This window comes from Sinocyclocheilus anshuiensis, unplaced genomic scaffold (assembly GCF_001515605.1).
Source record: "Sinocyclocheilus anshuiensis isolate Anshui unplaced genomic scaffold, SAMN03320099.WGS_v1.1 scaffold1316, whole genome shotgun sequence".
Taxonomy (NCBI): Eukaryota; Metazoa; Chordata; class Actinopteri; order Cypriniformes; family Cyprinidae; genus Sinocyclocheilus; species Sinocyclocheilus anshuiensis.
This window is the reverse complement of record NW_015542553.1, coordinates 1,047,684-1,067,357: the sequence shown is the minus strand read 5'-3', so window position 1 is coordinate 1,067,357 and position 19,674 is coordinate 1,047,684. Positions and strand designations below refer to the sequence as shown.

General features: G+C 36.7%; 2 protein-coding genes and 1 pseudogene across 3 annotated transcripts; all 3 read right to left on the bottom strand.

Annotated features, from left to right (window-relative positions):
* Window positions 1-5,219, bottom strand: part of LOC107694285 (DNA helicase B-like) — a 10,946-nt pseudogene extending 5,727 nt beyond the window's left edge.
* A 473-nt stretch (window positions 5,220-5,692) lies between these two features.
* LOC107694232 (DNA helicase B-like) lies at window positions 5,693-12,779 on the bottom strand. Its single transcript, XM_016493871.1, is given in 14 exon segments — window positions 5,693-6,080; window positions 6,162-6,509; window positions 6,629-6,731; window positions 6,733-6,779; window positions 6,972-7,188; window positions 7,275-7,334; window positions 8,302-8,386; window positions 8,707-8,837; window positions 9,058-9,199; window positions 9,278-9,455; window positions 9,555-10,439; window positions 10,680-10,900; window positions 11,453-11,812; window positions 12,590-12,779. Coding segments are annotated over 14 exon segments (3,036 nt in total). The 3' UTR covers window positions 5,693-6,011.
* Window positions 12,780-13,391: 612 nt separating this feature from the next.
* On the bottom strand, window positions 13,392-18,714 carry irak3 (interleukin-1 receptor-associated kinase 3). 2 transcript variants are annotated; one of them, XM_016493882.1, is made up of 13 exons: window positions 18,537-18,714; window positions 17,880-18,062; window positions 17,348-17,391; window positions 17,067-17,133; window positions 16,731-16,882; window positions 15,962-16,026; window positions 15,758-15,869; window positions 15,549-15,667; window positions 15,263-15,461; window positions 14,955-15,017; window positions 14,268-14,435; window positions 13,740-14,193; window positions 13,392-13,611 (listed from the first exon to the last, which is right to left on the bottom strand). In XM_016493882.1, exons 1-13 carry the CDS (start codon window positions 18,649-18,651, stop codon window positions 13,484-13,486), a joined length of 1,869 nt encoding a protein of 622 aa, XP_016349368.1. In that variant the 5' UTR covers window positions 18,652-18,714; the 3' UTR covers window positions 13,392-13,483. The 2 variants fall into 2 exon arrangements, with proteins under 2 accessions (XP_016349368.1, XP_016349370.1); XM_016493884.1 differs by lacking the exon at window positions 14,955-15,017.
* Window positions 18,715-19,674: the final 960 nt, after the last annotated feature.

Here is a 19,674-nt window from a genome sequence, read left to right as displayed (position 1 = left end):
GCAAAAAAAAAAAAAAAAAGCCAGAGATGTTGGCTTATTAGTATTATAAAAGTTATTGTCATATCATATCGTGTCATATCGTGTTCTCTTATGTCAGGTTCTTATTGAATAAATAACTTCAATTGAATAAAAATACATGCTGGCTATAAACAATCAAATGAAATCACTATCAACTAAATTCATAGATGGATTGTGCATAAATGTTAAGTTTAAATATAACATTTTAATGTAGAAATATTAAATGATTGCAAAAATGAAATGATACTTTTTTAAATATGAAACCACAACCGACAGTAGGTGGCAGCAAGTGACTGTCTTAATGAGAGAGTTGAATCAACCGATTCCTTTAAAAAGCTGATTCATTTAACTTTGCAAACGACTGTACTTGTAGCCTGATTGAATAATTTGCTGGTCCATGTAACGCTGAGGAACAAAAACACTGTTGTTCGGAGATGCAGCGGTTCTGCTGTCTGTTCTATTTTCTTTCTGACGGAACAAAACGGAATTTTGTGTCTGAAAGTTACTCTGTAAGTTGTTGTTTATTGTACATTTGCGATCGTTCAGATATTCGAAAAAAAACAGGACTCTTGTTTGTGTGATAGGCTAAGTCCTATATCATAGGCATAGCTTTGTTATAAAAACATATTAAATTGCTATTTTTTTTTATTTAAAATCATTTTGATGACATTTCTTCCCCACTATGTGTAATGGCAGTAAGATAAGAGAGAGTGCTCAAAACTCATCAGATGATCGCATAATTTAGTGGAACATTATAGTAATATAGAATCATCCTCTGTAAAGAAAAGAGGTATGAACATTTGAGAATTTATCATTATCTTTCTAAATGTGCGCTCTTTGGGGCTAAAGGCTTAATGTAGCTGTTTAACTCATCCGTCCCTCCCGAACCTATAACAAAAGTGTCCCTCGCGGGTCAAAATGACCCGAAAGCCAAAAATGACACTAATTTTATTTTTGGTCCAGAAAGCTTATATTGGTCCATTTTTCAATTTTTTTATGCAGGTTTTTTAAATTATTTTTTGGTGATTTTTATTTTTATTCACATTACATTCTGGATATTTTTATGAAAATTAGCATATTAAGTCAAACAAATGTTTTCAAAATGACAGTCGTTTCCCAGCAGAAACATCATACAAGCTATAATGTGTTTCAATGGGAGTGTGTGTGCCATGTGTGCGTTTGTGTGTGTGCCTGTGTGTGTGGATATGTGAGTTTTTTGTGCATTGAGGACATTCTGCAGTCTCTGCCCTTTGTTTGGGTATGCATCTTTTCTGGATTGTGTCAGATTTTGTATAGTCAAAAAAATAAAATAAATGAAAAAATGCTGTTTTTTTCGGACGTTCCATTCATTCCTATGGACGGGTCAAAATGAATGTAATACTTGTGGGTGTAATACTTTTTTTTATTACACCCACATAGAATCCTCGAATCAACTCAATTTTTTTTGTGCGCTCCATGCTCAAGTGTGACAAAATTAAATAAAAATCTGCAGTTTTTTCATAAATTCCATGCTTTTCCAGTGGCGGGTCAAAATGGCCCGCGAGGGACACTTTTGATCCTTTTTTTTTTTAGAACCCACTTAAATTTCTCGAATTCACTCAAAAAAAAATTCATGTATTCCCGGTTCAGGTGTGACAAATGTAACAAAGTCTCATACCATAAAGATCAACGCTTGATTTTTAAAAAATCTTTAAAAATGAGTTTTGGGTCAAAATGACCCGAGGGACGGATAAGGGTTAAAGTAGCCATGTGATAACAAACCAATCGGTGCAGACGCGATTCCATACATGTGTCCTTCTTCTTTGTGAAATAATCATAAATACCAGTTTATGCTGTTTGATTGTGGCCTCGAAGGTCGTAGTTGTAAGCTGTAGCCCCGGCTGGCCCGTTTAGATCTTGCGTGCGCAGTGGAAATGCGGCTAATCATTTCTGAATTCTGACTGGCATATAACGAACAAATCAAACAAACGTAAACGGGCAAAGGCGGGGCCCACGGGCTGCAGCCCACTGGTAAGTCTGGCCATGGTTATGTTAGGTTAGGCGGACTATACCTGGTGCATAGTATAAGCAGTGAAACCTGTTCTCTTGGTAAGAAGTGAAGCAGCTCTCCCTGTAGGAGCAGTGAGGAGAACTTCAACAGGCTTTTCATCACTGTCACTCCCTTCACTTTCTTTTTTCTCCTCGTGAACATCTGACAGAAGCCCATTACTGGAGCCCTGAGAGTCATTCTGAAAGTCCTCACAGGCCTTCAATACCTCTTCCCTGTCACTTGTCTGTTGCTCCATGGCCGCCTTAAACACCAGGCTGACCACTGTGGTTTTCCCACAACCCCCTTTCCCACTGATAACAGTCACCGGGTTGGCGCACATAATTTCTGCTGCTCGCAATTGATCAGGGTCTAACTCTATAGTAGAGGGATCAATATCAAAGTAGGTGGAGTCATTTGAGGAGTCTGAGTCTGAAATTATACTTTCCTCTTTAATAGTGAGCTTTGTAAATTCATAGGACTGAGGAGAATTACATGTTGGCATTCCTCCATTGTGGACCATGCTTAAAGTACCAGGCTGGGCAAAAGCAGGATCTATCTGCTCAAACCCAACCTCCTGAACAATGTCATTTTGTGCTTCTGAGACTGATGTTTTTGCATCAGCCTTAGATATCCTCAAACGAGTCATACTGTGTTTTTCACGGGCCTTCGCCCTTAATCTATCCAGGTGAGCTTCGCGAAGAACCTCTCTCACATCCAAGTGGATCTTCCAGGGGTCTCCCTCAACCAGGGCCCTTAAGAATTCAGCAATGCCTTTCTCGTAGCCAAAGAGGTTCCGAAGTGCCACCCTGTCGCCCTCTCTTATCAGAACCCCCTGCTCCACAAGAAAACCTAAAGCTTCCCAGGCACCCTGATGTCCCGTCTCACACGATATCTTCTTCTCCAGCTTCTCGCGGTCAGCGTATGTGCTGCCAGTTGCTCTGCAGTGTCTCTTCAGTTCTGTATACAACAGTAAAGCGTTACGTTGCACCACCGGGATACTCCAAAATAAATGACAATGCTTGAAGGCCTCCATTTGTGCTTCACACCGGATCAGGTGTAATTCTTTAAACATGATCTGTTGAAAAAGTTTGAAATATATTCATATTAAACAATACCAAATAGTGAAGGAAATAATGTGAGCTTACGATTTAAAACCAAACAACCAGGGTCCCAAGAAGCAATCTTACATAATTGAAGCCCAACTTCCAAACATCAGTCTTAATGAGCTCCTCAAGTTTGGCCAATACATTTGTATTGTTCTGTTCTTGTGTAGTAGGATCATCTTTTTTGGAAGTTTCCGGCACGTGTTCTATCCTTCCTTTGTTTATTATGTCCATAAACTGGCCTGGCAGCAATGTTGGTAAGTATTTCATGATTTCAGGGTACAAGCTGGCAACTCTCACGTGTGTCCAAGAAACTGTTTAAAGAACAAGGATGTGGTTATGACTTCAGTTTCACCTTTTCATACTTAAATATGCATGCAGAAGTTTATATTTAAGGTTTAGGTTAGGTATCAGATATTAAGGTCTAGGAAGTTACTTCAGAGCTGGCTGTGCCCAGGGTCTTCGGTGCCTTTGTTTTATGATAAAACATATTTTTCGAATTGCATATTGCAAAATGTAATATTCTACCAAAAATCACTTCAAAGACAGCTTTGTTTTATGTGTTATGCAAATTATATAAGCAAACATGGTATACATTTTCCAACCTGAGTGATTGACTTTTGACTTGAGCTGTTCAGCCACAGCTTTATTCTCAGGAGATGAATCTTCAAAATCCTGCAGGACGTCCAGCACATTGGCAGGCTCCACATGTCTGTCATTGGGCAACCACTCTATAAACATGTTAACAAAGTCAGGTTGTGCCTTACATGCTGTAAGAAAAAGAGACACAAGTGACCGGCCCTCTGATCCTAGATCAGAGCGGAGCCTGTAGGAGGGAAAGCCTTTGACAAAATTTTTGTGCTGGCCTTGGCAAATTGTACAGGTTACTTCCCACCAGGGACCCTGGAGGGGAAAACGGCCCTCAACCCGGTACATCTTATTACCAGCCATGAATGGCACTGCAAAAGAAGACGATAAGACATGCATGAAGCATTTAGGTCCCTAAACAAAGACTATATATGTGTGTGTGTGTGATTCATATAAGCTTCACTTCTGTGAGACACAATGATAAGTTGATTTTAATTGAAACGGTGTAAACTGATTAGACATAACAGTGTGAATTGTACTAAACATGGTTGTTTTTACTAACAACAATCTGTAAATTAAATATGATAACTGGCTTCTTTTGCTATGTAACCTGCAAATATGATTATGTTTGCAAAATAGGTTTACTTTGCTACTTGTAACAATGTAAATGAAAAATAAATATATCACTACTTGCAGGTCAGTGATGTGCCATACTCATTTTGGCGTTCACAGGTAATTCAAAATATAAAACTTTATAGCTTTTAAATAAAATTATTTTACAATTTAGGAAAATATAATAACAATTTTAGAGAATAAATTACAACTTAAGCAAACATGCTTGAAAGTGAAAAACAAAATGTCATACAAGATAACAGTCCACGCGAAAATATCATATAAAATACAAAAAGTATAAAATTTGTTATGCTATTATAACTTATGAATACTTTTTCTCCCAAATTACCACCGAAAGTGCAAAAGTTGATACTTTGTTTCTTATGACAATGTAAAATAACCCTGAAAAATGTAAACATGGTTATGTCTAGCAAAGTAAACTGTAAACATGTTTTATGTATTTTCTATACACAACTATGTTTACTTGTTAGGTTGGTGATACTGCTGCAAAAACGGTTTAATCTGCTCACCTTGTAAACACAAAACGAAAACAAAACCAGAGTAACAAACGTTTGTTAGTAAATGTGTTGTTCTACCTTCTTTTGACGCTGACACGGAAGATTTAAACATGTTTCCCCCAGATGAGACACAGTCCATCTTTCATGTCCAGAAACTCGGGCTGTATTCCCTCCTCTTCGTCTTCACTTTCTGAAACGTCTTCTTGGTTTGACTGTACAGCGTGACGTTCTAGTAAAATGTAACCAGTTATGGTTTTAAATCCAGCGGTGGGACTCTGCAGCGCCATGTCGACTCGTGCTGACTAGTCAGTTAAGTTAACGTTAGAAGGTTTCGGCAGTTCGAGGTTCATTTCTTGACCCATGACTGTAAACACTGTCAACAACAGCCAATCACATCACACCAAAATATAAGTCACGCAGTTTGCGTGCTGCGTCAACAGAACTATCATCAAAGATTACGTGAAAGACCAGTGTGTAGATAAAATATGTATTTTAGATTTGATTAATACAGAAATCAGCAGAAATTATTTTAACTACTCCTAATCATTATGGATTGATAATTGCGTTAAAACGTTAGACGTGCACATGCCATTACACGCTTCAGGCTTAAAGTAATAATAAAACAAAACAGGCCATCAAAAACAATTAGTGTCTACAGTCAAAAAGTAGAATAGATGAGGATGCAGAAGTGAGAACAAGTACATGATATTGTAATATTTTCTTGATGAATAATAAAAAGGAAATAAGGCATAATTCAAACTTTAGAAAAAAAAATACAGAAAGCATATTGATGGCATGATTAATATTTGGCACTGCTAATGTCAATAACAACCAATTATACAAACACATTGTTAAGGCTACCTAATTTCAGAAAGTTAACAATACTAAATAGAAAACGTGTTATATAATGACATGAATTAGAAATAGTGCAGAATCTTAAACAGTTTCCGTTCAATTTACAGCATATTTGTTTTAAAACTTTTCAAATTCCTGAATCTTTGTATTTCCAGGTTTAAACTAGATCTTGAATCAGTGTGGTCTCAGATTTTGGTTGATGCCACTACCCTTTCTGTCTGCTTTGTAATTGAAAATCATAATTCATAATTAACTGCATACATGTTCCTTGTGAGAATGCGAATCTTCTCAAGGAAGCTCCTCGCTGTGAGATTTGGGGCTTGCGCTGTCTAACAGAGGCTCTTCTGAAGTGGTTTGCTAGAGCAAGAGCAGGTCACAGAATGTTAAAAGCAATTATCAGTGTACTTTTCATTATTTACAGATGTTTTACTCTGTTACCTTCATAAGTTTGCTCTGTGTAGTGCAGGGGTCTGACTGAGTAGGCCGCTTTGAGGCCACTGGTGTGGACTGTGAAGGCCCATGATTCACAGGGGTCTCCACATGACTCTGTCTGCAGTCAGATTGAGCGAAAGAGTCTTTAGGACCTTGCTGAGCAACTATCTCCTTGACACGGCCTCGCAATCGTGTGTTGCGAGGGGTGATCTTTTTCACGATGGCTGTTTTTAGGTTACGCTCTCTACCCACTACATACACGCGCTTCTGACCGCGTGTCACTGCAGTGTATACATGCTGCCAGTTTTCACCACAGCTGCCAAGAACATACACAATTGTTTCTGCCTCTGAGCCCTGAAAACAAATGAGAGAAAACAAATGATTAGGCGTGAGGCTAAGACAGATGTTAATACAGGGTTTAAAAGGGCCATTGATGAACAAAGTGTGTCAAAGAGTGTGTGTGAACTCAATACCTGAAAGGTGTGAATGGTTCTTGCCCAAGCATGGCGCAGTTTACACTCTCTCTGTAGCTCACTGTAGTTAGAAGTCACCACACGGCCATTTTTATCATCTAGCCAAGTACCTTGTTTTGCGTCTTGCTCCCATATCCACCTCAGTTACATCCTGTGATTGGTTATAAAATATCATAAAGAATGCACCAACCAAATTCAAGTAGTTGCTCTAAATGTTCACAAGTTCGAGTCCTAGCAAATGTCAGTTTACTTTAATATCAGATATTTCAGATTAAAAGGCTTTTTGGCATTGCAAAACCACAATAAAGCATCAAATCAAGACATTTATCACAAAACACTTCACCCCTATAATGAAGAAAATTTCCCCGTTGCACATTCTTTCTCTGTTCTCTTTCATACGTTCATTTTTTCTTTGGATACTTGGAATATCTTGGGAAGTTCCAGCAGCATCATGTGCAGGCTCTTCTTGCATGTTCTCATCATCTTTATCTGAGATGTAGCCATTCTTTGTGCAGCAAACTTTATCCCCCATTTGAAAACAAATTTTTTTTTCGGGAGTCCTAAAAGGAAATCAAATACATACAGTTAAAAAGAGAACAAATGAAGGTAATAAAAGGATTTAAGGAAGTATTAGGTTTTTACTCACATTGAAGAATGACGCGAATAATGATTGCAGCAAAGCTCATTGATCTCCTGACAGTCCTTCCTGTAAGCAAAAGCAATAATTCTAGGTTACCATACAGCTCACTCATTTGGGGCCTGATTACATTTAGTTGTGATGCAAGTTTTTTAGTTGTAGGCAATAACAAAGTGAGCCAAATTGGGTGTTTAAAATTGGAGCAGTGATGATCAGTGTTAAAAATCCTCATCAGTGAGCAACATACTGTTTACATATGGTTGTTTCCAAGTTTTATGTTTCCCTTTGAGCAACAAAGATGAATTAAATGTAATAATTAATTCTCTCTGTCTAATGTGATTTAAGATTTCCTCAATATCTTAACCTCAATATCACTATACAGGTGCATCTCAATAAATTAGAATGTCGTGGAAAAGTTCATTTATTTCAGTAATTCAACTCAAATTGTGAAACTCGTGTATTAAATAAATTCAGTGCACACAGACTGAAGTAGTTTAAGTCTTTGGTTCTTTTAATTGTGATGATTTTGGCTCACATTTAACAAAAACCCACCAATTCACTATCTCAACAAATTAGAACACTTCATAAGTATTCAACATGTTTAAACATTAAATTCAACTAAAACATTTTTAGTGAATTGTTGGCCTTCTGGAAAGTAGTGTCAATGATTGTCTTCTGGACAACTGTCAGATCTGCAGTCTTCCCCATGATTGTGTAGCCTAGTGAACCAAACTGAGAGACCATTTTGAAGGCTCAGGAAACCTTTGCAGGTGTTTTGAGTTGATTTGCTGATTGGCATGTCACCATATTCTAATTTGTTGAGATAGTGAATTGGTGGGTTTTTGTTAAATGTGAGCCAAAATCATCACAATTAAAAGAACCAAAGACTTAAACTACTTCAGTCTGTGTGCATTGAATTTATTTAATACACGAGTTTCACAATTTTAGTTGAATTACTGAAATAAATGAACTTTTCCACGACATTCTAATTTATTAAGATGCACCTGTATTTACAAATCTTTGAATGAGGTCTTACCTCATAAATGCCACAATCTGTGATGATCTATGATCTTTGAGTCCAGGAGCTTTCTCGAGTAAGAATTGAATGGCTTCCTCGAGAGCTAAGCACAAAAACATATTTACAATGCACATCAAATAAATATTTCAATTCCAGATTCGCTCATTAGAGCGGAGACAACTTTAACATTTTCCAACAGTAATCAACAAATAATTTCATTCGTAATTCTTTCATTGGCAACGTTAGCTCTTCCAATTGGCGAAACTAGATTTGCATCTGAGGCACAAAGTATAAATCTATCAGGAAACAATTACATACACACAATTCTTCAGTATGTAGCATATATGACCTGAGTGCAAAACATTTCATGCCATTCTAATTATAACATGTCATGCAAAAATGTGTTGTAAACGGCTCACTTACCATCATTTTTCTCACTAATTTGGACAAAAATGAACCCTTTGTCAGACGGCACTGTGGAGGGATTTGTCATTTTAATAATGGCATCAAACTCCAGTGGATGGTAAGACATTTTTTTACCCATCTCTGTGATGCTGAAAGTTTGTGGAAATAACAAAAACCGCCTGTATAATAATTGTATAATAATCGTCATTGTTATTAAACAAGAATTAGCATTAACATTTGTTCATATTGCATAAAAACATATACACACAACAGTCTGCAAACCACTAAGGAACCAAAGCTGGGAAAGGCTATATACACAAATTTCTGGAAAGCTCATTAAACGTTTCAGAGTACAAACTATCTGCTCACAGTACAGCATTTCTGACCATGAGCTCAGATTCTGCACGATGGTTAGTCCGCATCTCAATGGCCCAACGGACCTTCTGGAGTCCTTCAAACAGATCGCACAGCGTGCTTCCAGGCTCGATGCTGGGCAGTTGCCGCACATCTCCTGCAGACATAAAACAAATGAATAAAGTTCAGTAGCTGTTTATTTCTATCATCTGTCATACATGCAATTTGCCTTTACCTAAAATGATGAACTTCTGGAGTTTTGAGTGTTTGGTAAGCATGCTGAGAATGGAGTGAAGGATCTGAACAGACACCAGGCTTCCCTCGTCCACCACCAGCACCCGCACCTTCGAGAACATCCATTCTTGTGGATTTCCACTTTGATCCTTTTTTGCATTCATGAAACTCCATAAAACCTGAACAAAGAAGACAAATTAACAAGGAGGAACATCATGCAGGAGTCCATTGTATCCATGTTATTTGTCTGTACTGGATACTGTATAATTTGGCAATACCTGGTGCACGGTATAAGCAGTGAAACCGGTTCTCTTAGTAAGAAGTGAAGCAGCTCTTCCTGTAGGAGCAGTAAGGAGAACCTCTACAGGAGGCTCTTCATCACTGTCACTCTTGCTGGTCTGTTTCTGCACGGCTGCCTTAAACACCAGGCTGACCAATGTGGTCTTCCCACAACCACCCTTCCCACTGATCACAGTCACCGGGTTGGCACACATAATTTCTGCTGCTCGCACTTGATCAGGGTCTAGCTCTGTAGTAGAGGGATCAATGTCAGAGTAGGTGGAGTCATTTGAGTCAAAATATGAGTCGTCTCCTTTTATGATGGTCTCAGAAACTGGGGACTGGGGAGAAACGCAGTGGGATGCCATTCCTCCATTGTGGTCCATGCTTGAGGAACCTGGCTGAGCTTCATCTTTTTGCTTGCACCCAACCCCCTGCTCCATGTCATTTTGTTCTGAGGTCGATGTTCTTGCGTCACAAGCCTTCCCCGTTAGTCTCTCCATCGCAGCTCTTTGAAGAACTTTCCTCACATCCAAGTGGATCTTCCAGCGGTCTCCCTCAACCAGGGCCCTCAAGCATTCAGCAATGTCTATTTCATAGCTGAAGAGGTTGTGAAGTGCCACCTTGTTGTTCTCCTTTATCAGCACCCCTTGCTCGTTTAGGAACAAGGCCCCTTCAAATGCAATTTTCCACTGTTGCATCTTCTACAGCAGCATCTTCTGTTCAATGTATGTGCTTCCAGTTTCTCTGCAGTAGTGTTTCAGTTTCTCATACAATTGCAAGGCATTTTGCTGCACCTCTGGGATTCTTCTGAGCAAATTACAAAGCTCAAAGGACTTCATCTTTGCTTCACATCTGATCATATGGAATTCTTTAAACATGATCTGTTGAAAATATGATAACACTGAAGTACCAGCCAAATCAAAAAGATATCAAACAATGGATAAAATTAAAAATGTTTCAGCAATAGCAAAAGACTAGAGAAAGAAAGCCCTTGAATAGACCGACAGACTAGACTGAACAGACTGAAGGATTGTGCCAAGGTGAGTGAAGCTTGAAAGCTCTAGGATGTTAAAGATGCAAAGAAATGTACAATAACAAAATAATTACAGCTATACGCTTACATAGCTGAAGCCCAACTTCCAAACATTATTCTCAATTAACTTCTCTAGATTCTCCAATAAGTCTGTGTTACTCTGCTGCTGTGGAGTTTCTTCAGTGGTGTCCTGTGTGTTTTTCATCTTTCCATTGCTTATTATCTCCATAAACTGGCCTGGCAGCAATGCTGGGAAGTATTTCATGATTTGAGGGTACATGCTGGCAACTCTCACACGTGTCCAAGCAACTGTGTTTTAGGACAAAATTAACAAGGACAAGCACAGTAAAATCATTTTCAAAATCACTTACTGTAACTAATTACTCATTACTTACAGTCATGTCAGGCATGAAATGAACCAAGAGTTGTTTTGTGTAACTAGAGTGTACGAAACTTAAATCAGTATCATCAATGACTGGATGTTCATATGACAATGTAACTAAAGATACACTTTTCAACCATCTGAAATAAATGTAATAGATATTAATTTACTACAAATTAATACTTATAATATTAAAATATGATCAAATAATCAAATATATTTTATAATGTTATTTTGATAACATTTTCAAATAATGTATTATTAAATGTAATTATTAATTAAATAATTTCATAAAATAAAAAATTGAATATATATATTTTTTTGTCTGTAGAATCACTGTTTTTGGACATTAAACATTGTTTATTCAGCTCTTGCTTTGCCTAGTTGTAATTGGTTGGAGTGGTTCTTCGGGAAATTATTGAATGGAAGAAATAAATTGTTTTTAGGGCTATGAAAGTAGGTGATATGTGTGGTCCAACCTGAGTTAATGACATTTGATTTGAGCTGTTCAGCCACAGCTTTATGCTCTGGTGCTGAAACTTCAAAATCCTTCAGGACGTCCAGCACATTGACAGGCTCCACGTCTGTGTCATTGGGCAACCACTCCATAAACATGTTAACAAACAGAGGGTCTGCCTCACACTCTTTAAGAAAAAGAGATACAAGTGACCGGCCCTCTGATCTCAGATTGGTGCGGAGACTATAGGAGGGATAGCTGGAGCGGAGGGTAAAAAACCTGTGCCTGCCACGGTTAACTCTGCAGGTTACCTTCCACCATGGATCACAAAGGTGAAATTGGCCTGTGACCTTGTACGTCCTGCTACCAGCCACTAATAACACTGCAAAAGAAGAAAATAATAGCGCACAATTTCAACAGTTTAGTCCCTCTTTCAGGAGTGAGATGAAACAGCATACTTTTACAAGTAACAGCGTAAAATTTAAGTTACTTTTACCTGTAAAAGTGTACAGTTTAAACTCTTAACGTTACAATCACTAAACATTGTTACTTTCAATATTAACCCGTTTACTCACCCACAACACTTGTGTCTCCCCCCCCGTTTTCAAGTCTTCAAGTCCATTCATCGATCAATCAGTGTTGCGATAAGCATCAATAAAACTGCTTGTGAAGTCATAACAGTCGTAACTTAAAGGGGTCATATGATGCGATTTCAAGTTTTCTAAAATTACAGAGCCTCACAAATTACATGGGAAATATATATATATATATATATATATATATATATATATATATATTGTGGCCACGAATTAAGAATACCTTCCCTCATTTTAATTATGGTCCCCCTTGGCTGGCCCCCAATCAGCCCGGGCCTATTTGCACGTGCATACCAAGATGCTAACGCCCCTGGTTTTGGATAAATAACTGATTCATTCACGTTATAAAACTAAAAAATAAATAAATAAATTCTACTTCAAAGTATTGGTACATTAAACAATTTAAAAGAAAAAAAAAAGAGAAATACACATTTATGGATTATTACTCCCTTTTCCAAAACTGCTTGATTAGAAAGAAAAAAAAAATAGGACTAAATGAGTTAAACAGTATATTTAGTGATTTGCTGTTTGAAAGTACGTCTGTTTATTAATATTTGCCTTACCTTCTTTTAACGCTGGCATGGAGGTTTTGAACATTTTCCCCCCAGATGAGACACAATTCACCTCATTCATGTCCAGAAATTCAGGCTCTATTTCCTCTTCTTCATTTTCGATTTCTACATCCTGGTTTGACTGAAAATCGACATCATCTGATCGAGTGTAACCAGTTAACGTTAGTTCACGCTGCGACATTCTAACCTGAACTCTAATCAAAGAAAAGGAGGGTTTCGATTTTAATTTCGCGGTTATTATAGATGACGATATTGCTGCACCACCCAATAATCACATTTTTCCAAAATAAAAGACTCGGTCAAATTAGACACGAATTGTGGTTTCTTTCGGTTCTTTTATTGTCAAGAACACTGTACATTATTTTCATGTGGTTAAAATACGTACGCACATAAATTAGATCAAAAGCCCCTTTTGTTTCCACAAATTAATTATACTTGCTAGAGTCGTCTAAAACATAGAGATCTTGAGATATTTGTAGACACTATAAGGTAGCGAGGACACCGAAATGTTTTAACATGGTGTCAGCTCATCTTTAGACTTTAAAATAACTCTTTTAATGAATTATAAATATGTAACGTTAAAATGTACTATAAATGACCACCACCCTCTTAAAGTGACAGTAGTAGTAAGTCTGCGTAAAAAAATATTATTTTTAATATTATATTAGAAACGATTTTTATGTAACATCACCCACATCCACTTTTTTTTTTTTTTTTAATGTATATTTCTAAAATACTTTCATTTGAAATATGTAAAAAATACTGTTAAAATATCTTCAAATATGTTTAAAAGAAGAAAAAAACAAACATTTATACAAAATGAGCATCAACACTACCCACTGCTGATTTTTTATTTTTTTTATTGAGATGTCCAACCTTGCTGATTCACTCTGATTTAAGCGAAAGAAGTTCTTCAGTTTTTATTAACCCCTGGTTGTACAGATTAATTTTATTCTTTATTTTCTCTTTTGCTGGATTCGTGATGCTATTCTGAGAGGGCTGGGCATCATCGTCTGAAAAAGAAAAATACTGGATATTAATTCTGAACCTGCTTGGACATAAATTAGTTTGTGCTGCTGACAATGAAGTTTGACACTTCCGAGACAGATTTCGCTGTGAATGCTGCCTTGAATCTACTTGCCTAGAGTTACATATAAAACAGACTGACTGAAGCCATTCGCACAGCAGTCCTCACATCCCAGCACTTCAGTTCCAGTGCTACAGCTGCACTCCACTGGCCAGTTCCCATATAAGTCCAGGCAAGCTGCAGAGTCTGACTGCAGACTTTGTGATGCTGAAACCACTCTGTCATTTTCCTGAAGACATTCCCTGAGGGAATGCGACAAGTTGGGATCTCCAACACTCAAGAAAGTGACCTCAGACTGGCTGCACTCGCAGGGCTCTGCCAGATTGGGAACTCTGGGAGGTAGCGGTTCCTCCAGTGGGCTGTACATTTCATCAAATTCAATGGGGAAGCTTAGACGCTGACTAAGGCCATTATATGGCCGCTGAAGAGGGATCGTATCATCTAGAGTGTGTGGCTGGTCCTCAGGCAGTGCAGGCATGGGCAGAAGTTGGTTTAGTCTCTGAAGCACCTGAAGAGGAATAAAATACAGTTTATATCAGTTGATATGTGTATATGTTTACATAAATGAGAATATTTACTAACCATTTCCATGCTCGGCCTGACTCGCATTTTGCTGCCTGTGCACTCTAGTCCGATTCGGAGCAGACAAAGTGCCACCGCAGTAGGCCAGTGCTCAACTTTGGGATCTAAAAACCGCAGACAGGCATCCACAGAGCTTTTTTCCTCAAACTCTGAATGCAGTACATCTCTCTAAAAAAAATGCAATGGCATTAGTCAGTCAATTATATTAATCTAAAATATGAATCATATTAACAGATTCACAGAACTCAAAATTTCACAAATATTAATGAAATTACAAAATACAAATGAAAATAAATGATAATAATAATGATAATATTGATAATTAAATTATATTACAATTTAAAACGAGTAGTTTTAAAAACAATTTCTATTTTAATACATTTAAAATGTCATTTATTCCTGTGACAACAAAGCCGAATTTTCAGCATCATTACTCCTGTATTCTTCAGTGTGACACCATCCTTCAGAAATCATTCTAATACTGATTTGGTGCTTGAGTAAAATCTTTACTTTGATATCAATTTTGAAAACAGTACTGCCACAAAATATTTCAGTGGGGAACTGTGGCAGATTATTTTTAGCATTATTTGATGGATAGAAAGAACAGCATGTATGGCTTTCAAAAGCAAAAATTAAAAAACTAGTTACTAAAGTAAACTTTTTTTTTTTCCTTAAGATGATTCTTACCAAAAACAGATTTTTTGCTGACTCCTGTTTCACCTTTTGTCCTGTACAGGTCTCTAATATAACCTTCAAGCATAAAAAGAAAATGTAAAGAAATTTAATAAAAAAATAGAACTTGAATTATGTTGGGCCAGTCATGACAGGCCAGTAATAAATGATAAAGAAATTTTAATGGCCAGTAATCTGCAGCTTGAACTGAACTGAATCAATGAATTGAATCATTGACATTAAAATGCTGACATAAAGCTTTATTTGTGCAAATTGTACCTGGCTCTGGAATATCATTTTTTTAAACAGGATGCTGCACTCACCATCCCAAGGCTATAAACGTCAAGTTTGATTGATAGCTTGCCATCGCGGATGTACTCCTCTGGGAGATAGCCAAGGTTGCTATGGGAGGCTGTATCCAGGACGATAGTGCAGCTCTGATCAACAGAGTGCGGTCTGAGATGAGCTAATCCAAAATCTGATAACTTGGGCTGCAGGTGCTCATCCAAGAGTATGTTTGAACTGTGAACACAACACAAAACAAGCTCATTTCAATGCACCATCTTCACTGGGCACCTAAAATCTGTAGATTTGGCTTCACACTGGCACCTCGTAATGTTTCCACAAATAACCACGCACGGTTGTGCAGTGTGTAGATGGTGGATTGCCTTTGCGGTGCCTTTGATGATGTTCAGCCTTTCCTGCCATGATAGAGAACTCTGAACTTCCTGTAACAAAAGCAAGAGTAAGCACTATGAAAAATTCAACTTTAGATTGCTATGATGAAACAAGTTACAGTCTGCTGTCAGATGATTTACCTCATGAAGCCTGTGGAACAATGATCCGTTATGAAGGTACGGATAAACTAAACAGAAGTGATCTGCCTCTGAAAAGCTGCCCCATAACTCCAAGATATTAGGATGCTGGTAGCTAAGCAGACAAAAATGAGAGCCATTACAAAATGACAAACACCATTCGAAAAGTCACTGGAATATGATAAAGCATGCACAGACTGAACCTACAATTGTAGAACTTCAATTTCTTTGGTGAATTTTCCCCACAACGCCTTCCAATTAGCTTTGTTTTCCTGTTAAGATAAAAAATGTGATCAGTGTTTTTCAAAACATCATGATACGTGTATGTGAAATCAGATATTAATTAGTTCGGACCTGTTGAAAAACTTTCACAGCAAAAGATCTGTTAAAATAATTCAAATACAATTTAATTATTTAAATTTAAAAATAGTAAAATAATTTCCAGCAATTCACAAAATGATTAGTACATTATTATTATTGTCTTGTATTTTTTATTATATTATTTTATTATTAATTTCAAATAGAACAATTGCCAGAAAAGAACACACGATAATAGAATGGCAGATTAATGTAATAATAATAATAATAATAATAATAATAATACAGTGGCATGCAAACGTTTGGGAACCCCTTGCAGAATCTGTGAAAATGTGAGTAATTTTAACAAAATAAGAGAGATCATACAAAATGCATGTTATTTTTTAGTACTGTCCTGAGTAAGATATTTTACATAAAAGATGTTTACATTTAGTCCACAAGAAAAAAATAGCTCATATTATTAAAATAATCCCCAATAATTTTAGCAATTTTTTTTCTTGTGGACTAAATGTAATCAGATACAAATACAAATACTAAAAAACAACAACAACAAAAAACCAACTGGTGTGTGAAAATTAACACTAGGCCGATACTTGCTCTGTACACAATTTGTAAAAGATGATTTGAAGAATAGTTTGAGATATTAATAGATTATGACCTGTTTGAAAACTTTCACCACAAAAGACCTGTTTCCCCATTTTCCGCAGTAGACCTCGACGCACACGCTCGATCCTATTTTTAAGTCCTGGTGGAAATGTCTCGTTCCCTCTATGACGTCAGAATATGTGATGAAATACTTCTGTTTTTCACCTGAAATGGACAAAAAAGGTTTAATCTCAAATCCTTATGAAACCACTCAAAACAGAAATGAAACTTTCTACCTAATATCTACAAAGAAAGATATGGTTAGTACTGAATTACAGCTACATGTACAATAATGCCAACTGACACAAAGACAATGAAGGTTGATTTTAAATGCGCTTGTACGAATTACCTTTAACAGACACAGACTCTGGATAAAGAGCTGAAATTTGACAGGACTTCTCAGTGTTTGGCAGATACTGATTGGAAAATGAAAAATACAGATAGAGTTGAAATGTGAAAACATAATATATAAACATAATGCGACTAAATAAGCAAAAACAAAACTGCTCAGTTTGCAAGTGCACATTCTTCTTGCTTTCTAACACACCTAAACCAGAATAAAGTCAAGCATCTGACCAGCATCTGCTTTAAAAATCTGCAGGTTGATAACAGCAGCAAAAAAGACATTACCGTGGCAAAGAGAGGGGGTGAGGATGACTTCAGTTTGCATGAGTCTAGAAAAAAATAAAATATGTTTGGTTACGGTTTGTTATACAGTGCCTTCAAAGCAACATCACTAGCAGTTCCATTATATGTTGTCTTTTGATGGATTGCGGTTTTGTGGGTGATATGATTGTTAGAATTGCAGTGTGGTTTACATGCACCGCTGTGGTTATTTAAATCGCATGTTTTGTTTTGCTTCGCTTTACAGTTCACTTCATATTTATGTTTAACAGGTTCCTCTTTAAAATAAAATATATATTACAACTATAATAATGCTATATACTATAGAAAGCTTCTATGACTTAAAAGAGGAAGCTGTGTAGGCAGTAAAATGTAACAATCTCGCCAATATATTAGTTACTTAACATTATCGCTAATAAAACTATAAATTATACTATACATTTTTTTTGCCATTTCAAATGATTTTTCTTAAGTAAATGATTGTCCACTGTAGACTACAATAACTGTAGTAGTCTTATGATTAAGATGAAGATGTTACCTTGCGATTGGAAAAGACTCCTGGCTCGAGTGTGACCCATCTCATCCAGAACCTTCAAAAGATCTCCTACTGTTTTATTCTGCTGGGCCCACAACCACATGAGCTCTTGTGTCGGACTTTTCCCAGCAGCCACATACATTTCAGTACATCTCACTTCCAGCTGACTGGGAAGGATGTGAGTAGCTGTAATGAATCAGACGGGGATGAATATCCGATGTTTCTCATAAGATCCAATACAGAGAAAAAATAAAATAAAATAATAATAATAATAATAAATCCATCTTAAGCTGCCTGGATTTCTAGCTGGTCCAAGCTGATCATTAGTTTGTTAACCAATGTTCTGAAAACCAACCTTTGGTGTACTTAACAAACTAGAAGCTGGTTTGTTGGTGGTAGACCATCTTGGACCAGATAATTACTAGTCTGGACCAACTAATGAACATATTGTACTGGCAGGACCAGCTAATTACTACAATGTAAAAAAAACAACAAAAAAAAACAAGCTTGAACAACATTTTCCGGCGGCTATTTAAGTTTGACACATTCCCAACGAAAATAAATATAGAGAAATTGATAAGACAGTCACAGCTGAGCCTCATACTTAACAGGTAACGGTCGTACAAAGTTATCATGGTAAAGTGCGTTTTGTTTTTTTACCTAAAGCTCTCCATCCCAGACCGTCGACCCCGCTGTCAATCAGTCTACAGAAAGACCCCATCAGCACCGGCGGGACGTCGAAGAGCAACGTCGACGTGTCTATTTTACCTGACATGTTTCGCTAGTCTTGACGACACAGGTGTGTGAAGTTGGACTAGATTTATATGGTTCATTCCTCTCGAACTGATGACTCTACAGTGCTCTCTTGTGTTGATAACTCTTGCTACAACACGGAAATTCCCAAATCCCACCTACTTCCTCTTAATAATTTGGCTAATACCCTCAACAGAGTATTTGCTCGTATGAGAAAGGTTGCAGCCCATACAACAGAACAAAACAAAACAACACACACACACGTTTACTTAGCCATCTAAATGGGGACATAACATAGACTTCTATTGTTTTTATATACATATAGTTATACACTTTTTAACCTAAACCCACCCCTACCCCTAACCCTCACAGAAAACTTTCTGCATTTTTACAATTAAAAAAAAACTGTTTACTTTATTTGTATACCAGTTTTACAAATGAGGACGTCCCCAAACGGAGGTTTTTGGCGATTTTGTCAGGTTTTGCTCACTTTTGGGTACAAAATTGTCCCCAAAATATGGTTAAGTAGGTACACACACACACACAATCCAGCTATTAATTTAGCAAATTAATACATTATATACTTAATAATAATTATTATTTATTTATTAATAAATAATGATTTATTACTAAGGTAATAACCTATTTAATAACTATTTTATTATACATTTTTATTATTAATTTAATATATAACAATGGATAGTAAAATAAAAGGCAATAATAAAATATACATATTATTACGTATACATACAAGTAAACATAAAATCTAAAAAAGCAATTGATATGTGAAGAGACTTCTGATACAATGATACAGTTGTATCGACATTGATACAGTTGATATGTGATTGACAATTCTCTGTAAACTGTAAAAGATGTTTTAAGGGTCTGGCAATCCTTCTCACTGTAATCAGAGATAAAGTTCATTTACAGCTCTACAATGTGCAATAGTGAAGACTTCAATGCAAAGAATTAGTGAAAAAATAATTAGGCTAGTAGCTTATCTAAAAGGGCCAGTGGAAATAAAAATATAAATTAAACAGAAATT